Source organism: Saccopteryx bilineata, chromosome 3 (assembly GCF_036850765.1).
Source record: "Saccopteryx bilineata isolate mSacBil1 chromosome 3, mSacBil1_pri_phased_curated, whole genome shotgun sequence".
In the NCBI taxonomy this organism is placed as follows: Eukaryota; Metazoa; Chordata; class Mammalia; order Chiroptera; family Emballonuridae; genus Saccopteryx; species Saccopteryx bilineata.
In genome coordinates, this window is record NC_089492.1 from 260,085,337 (window position 1) to 260,089,643 (window position 4,307).

A 4,307-nucleotide genomic window follows, 5' to 3' on the forward strand; every position below is an offset into this window, starting at 1 on the left:
CCAAAAGGTGTCCACCTGGTTACCCCTGTCTGGGGCTGATGCTTTGCCCATTTAGAACGATGTTCACACAGTGCTATTTCTAGCGCCTGAGACAGGATCCACCGAGCCATCCACAGTGCACAGAGCCAATGTGCTCCTACCAATTGAGCCATGGATGCAGGAGGGGAAGAGAAAGAGAGAAGCAAGATGGGGAGGTGTGAGGAAGCAAATGGGTGCTTCTCCTGTGAGCCCTGACTGGGAATTGAACATAGGACATCCACATGCCGAGCTGATGCTCTACCACTGAGCAAACCAGCCAGGGGTATAAGGCAGGTATTATTATCAGTCCCCGCAGAGGACACAAGGGACACTGAGGCTCAGACAGGGGAAACCTTTTGCTCAGTTCACACACATTGAAACTGGGCAAAGGATAAGACTTGAACCGAGGCCTGTGGTGTGGCAGAGCTGAGACCTTCCCCCAAAGTCACAGCATCACCCCAGTGCCTGCTCGTACTGCTCCTCATCTCCATCATCTGAGGCCCTCTCAATCCCCCTCCCCCGCTGAGTTACTCTCATCTCCCTGATACTCCAGGCCTATCTCACCTCCAGGCTCATAAATGTAGCATCTTCTGCAAGAAGTGACCTTTGCCCCCCACCCCTTCTCTATGAAAATGTCCACCCATTCTCTAGACATGGGTGCTGGCATGACCTCCTTTGGGAAAGCTTCCTGAACTGCTCTACCCCTGGGCTGGGGGAGGTGCCCCCGCCATTCTCCACTCTGACCTCCGACCCACTTGTCATGAGTGTGTGTGGTTGGTGAGTGATTACAGGACCCAGGGGCTGTGGGTCACAGGGAGGGGACTGCTCTCTTAACAACCAGGGCTATCTTGAGGCTTAACTGATTAGACCTTAACTGACAGGTGAACGGATGAAACCGACAAAGCTCCTGGGTTACTCAGTAACCCTGCGTTCTTTAAAAGTCCCATGTTTTCCCTGTGGCATCCAGAGCCAGCTACTCCTGTCACAGGCACCGCTGCCATGAACACCTTCCTGCTCGCTGCACTCTGCCTCCTGGGGACCTGGGCCGACCTGACACAGGGGGTCACTGTGCACGTAAGTCCTGCCTGACTCTACTGCCAGCTCTCTGCCCCCAGTGCACAGGCCTGTCCCTGATAGAACAACCCCTCCTTGGGGCTGGATTTGGTTTGTGTGTGTGTGTATGTGTGTACACTCTGACTCTTTCTCAAGGATTCCCTCTCAGGCCAGCCTCATACATCTCCCCCCTCAAACCAGGTGGAGAGAAGAACAGCTATTTGGGGAAAGGAGGGGAATAGACAATTTACAGAGAGCTAGACAAGGCCAAGTCCTGGGCCCGCTGATCGCCCTGGGAAGAAGGAATTATTATCGCCAGTTCTCAGAGGAGGAATACCAAGCCTCAGAGATGTTCTGGAACTGGCTCTGGGCACAAGATTGGGAAGAGAAGGAGCTGGATTTGTTAGCGGAAAAGGGATCAGGATCAAAGCAGGTTTGCCTTGGGCCGGCCGGTATTGTGTGGGTTTTTTTTGTTTTGTTTGTTTCTTTGTTTTTTCTGAAGTTGGAAACGGGGAGGCAGTCAGACAAAGTCCCGCATGTGCCCAACCGGGATCCATCCGGCATGCCCACCAGGAGGTGATGCTCTGCAAATCTGGGGCGTTGCTCTGTTGCAACCAGGACCATTCTAGCGCCTGAGGCAGAGGCCATGGAGCCATCCTCAGGGACCGGGCCATCTTTGCTCCAATGGAGCCTTGGCTGCGGGAGGGGAAGAGAGAGACAGAGAGGAAGGAGAGGGGGAGGGGAGGAGAAGCAGACAGATGGGTGCTTTTCCTGTGTGCCCTGGCTGGGAATCGAACCTGGGACTCCTGCACGCCAGGCCGACATTCTACCACTGAGCCAAGAAGCAAGGGCCTTGTGTGGGTTCTTGATGTTGTGCAGGAAAGATTTAGTCACATCAGTACAGATGATTTTGAGAATATGCTTATTAAAGCTGGCGGCAGAGAAACAACGAAGAAAACCTGGGGTAAGGGTGGCTGCTCTAGCTATCTAAAAGCTATGGGAAAGAAATGAGCCAAAGCGAGGTGCAGTCAGAACACTGGGGAGTCAGAGGAAAGGGGACCTTGGAGACAAGAGTACGGGGTAACCCTGGGATGAGCCTCTGCTGCACACTGCTCCCCTGGTAGCCAGTCACTTGAGGACCCTTAGAGTTTAGGAGACGCAGGCCTGCGGAGTAGAGAGAGAAGGAAGATGGAGGGAAGAGTGTGGCTTGCTCCTGTGAGGGAGAGCACAGACATGGCCCTCAGTCTTGAAGGTATTTAAAGGCTGGGGGTTTAAAGGTGGTTTTATAATAATCTCAATAGAATATTCATTAGCTTTCCCAGGTGTGCCCTTTCAGGGTCGTGGTCTCTGATGATTGGTCAGTGCCAAGATAGGGTCATCAGTCATTACAGGTGGTCCTGGCATCACCTGCCTGGATTGGCTGCTTTTCTGGGCCTGGAGCTGAAGTACAAGTGAGACCTAGATGTAATCTCTAAGAAGGAAAGGTCAGGGGAGGATACGAACCCCATTACCACTGATATGAAATGTCACGGGTTCTAAAGAGCATGATCAGCAACATGCCCGGGGAGGGAAGGCCACCCTGGGGGTGATGTTCGGGGCCAGTTGTGCCAGTAGCTAGGCACCTGGGGCTCTCCGCCCCAGTGACCTTCTATATCTGGCTGTCCATCGCTGGGCCAGTGGGTTCTGCTATCTGTCTCAGCTTCCCCAGTCCACCTGCCAAGGAATTTTCCTACCTGCTTCCTGCCACAGATTCAACTCCTGATCTCCGTCCTCAGTCCTTACTCAGCCAGAGCTCGAGCCTGGGTCTCAGACCCATATGGTCATCCTGGAGGTCCTGACGGGAAGCTGTGCCCCCAGTGTGGAGGCAGTGACAGGCCAGTCTGGCAGCCAGCAGGGCCCCACTCCCTATCACAGCCAGGCTCTGGGAGGCTCTTTATTGCTTCTCAAACGTCCACCAGGCTGCAGGTGGGAGCCCGTGCCGAGGATCAGCCCTCACGGCTGTCAGGCAGGGCCACGTGGAACCTGGTCCTGCTCCCAGCCTGTAACTCCCCCTAAACATCACCTCAATGGCTCCCTCATGTTGGGCACCTATTGTCTCTCTGCCACGTCACGTCCCTTTTCTCCACTCATAACATTCAGAGCAAAACCAGGATTCCTGCCCAGTGTCTGGTTATAAGTCTGAGCTGAACCACTTCATAGTGCCCTGCAGTGGTGATTCTGGTTTGCGTTTGCCAAAAACACTGCTTGAGTCACTGGGGCTGGCGAGGGCCCGTCCTGACGGACACGGTCAGGGAGCAGGCTGCAGCCTGTCCTCATTGTCGGGACATGTCTCTCTCAGGATGGAAAGTTCTCCTTTCCTCTGGAGTCAGTGAAGAAGCTCAAGGAGCTCCGGGAGTTCCAGGAGCTTCGGGAGCCTGGTAATTGGAGGCTCATGGAGTTTGACGGACCTGTGGTTCCCACCCTCTGTAAACATCGTAACTTTCCAAAAGACCTCAAGCCAATCTGCAAGGAGCCTGATGCCCAGGAGATCCTCCAGAGGCTGGGTGAGTAGCCTGCTGTCTCATGGGTGGGGCGTGGGGTTTCCCTGATTGGAGGCTGTTGAGGGAGAGAGGTGTTCTGTTTGGTGGGATTCAGAGGAGGGGCTCTGCTCTGATTAGTATGACTAGAGGCTTGGTTCTGATTGGTGGGCCATATGAAGCCCTCTGTTGTAATTGGCCAACCTGACTTTAAGAACTTACTTTTACTGATGCATACATAGCACTGTGTCCTGCTTCATCCAGTCTTAGCGGTGGCTCTTCTCAGGGTGGACTCACTGTTCTGCTTGGTTGGCTTGAGTGGTACCTGTGTCTTGGTTTGGGGCAGAAAGTCCATCTAGTTTTAGAGGACAAGCCTGGGTTTCTCCTGGCAGATGTCCAAGCTCTGGCTCAAGAGATGGTGGGGGTGTTAGGGAAGAGAAGCCAGCTTTCACGTGTCCCCATCTCTTGTATCCAGAGGCCATCGCTGAGGACCCGAGCACATGTGAGCTGTGTGCCTACGCTGCCTGTGCTGGATGCTAGGACAGCAGGAGCTTGCTGTCTCCTGCCCCTCCCCTGCAGTTACTCCCAATGCTGGCAGCGTAATCAACCCTACCCCAATGGAGGTTGAGGAGAGAGCACCTGGGGAGACCCAACACCTGACCCCATCTACGCTGCCAGCCGCTTCTCCAACCTGCACCTAATAAACCAGATTTTAGAGTC

General features: G+C 54.2%; 1 protein-coding gene across 1 annotated transcript; it reads left to right on the forward strand.

Annotated features, from left to right (window-relative positions):
• The first annotated feature begins 941 nt into the window (after nucleotides 1-941).
• LOC136329109 (guanylin-like) lies at nucleotides 942-4,307 on the forward strand. The gene is made up of 3 exons (XM_066265053.1): nucleotides 942-1,092; nucleotides 3,410-3,614; nucleotides 4,063-4,307. The coding sequence occupies exons 1-3, from the start codon at nucleotides 964-966 to the stop codon at nucleotides 4,125-4,127; spliced, it is 399 nt and encodes a 132-aa protein (XP_066121150.1). The 5' UTR covers nucleotides 942-963; the 3' UTR covers nucleotides 4,128-4,307.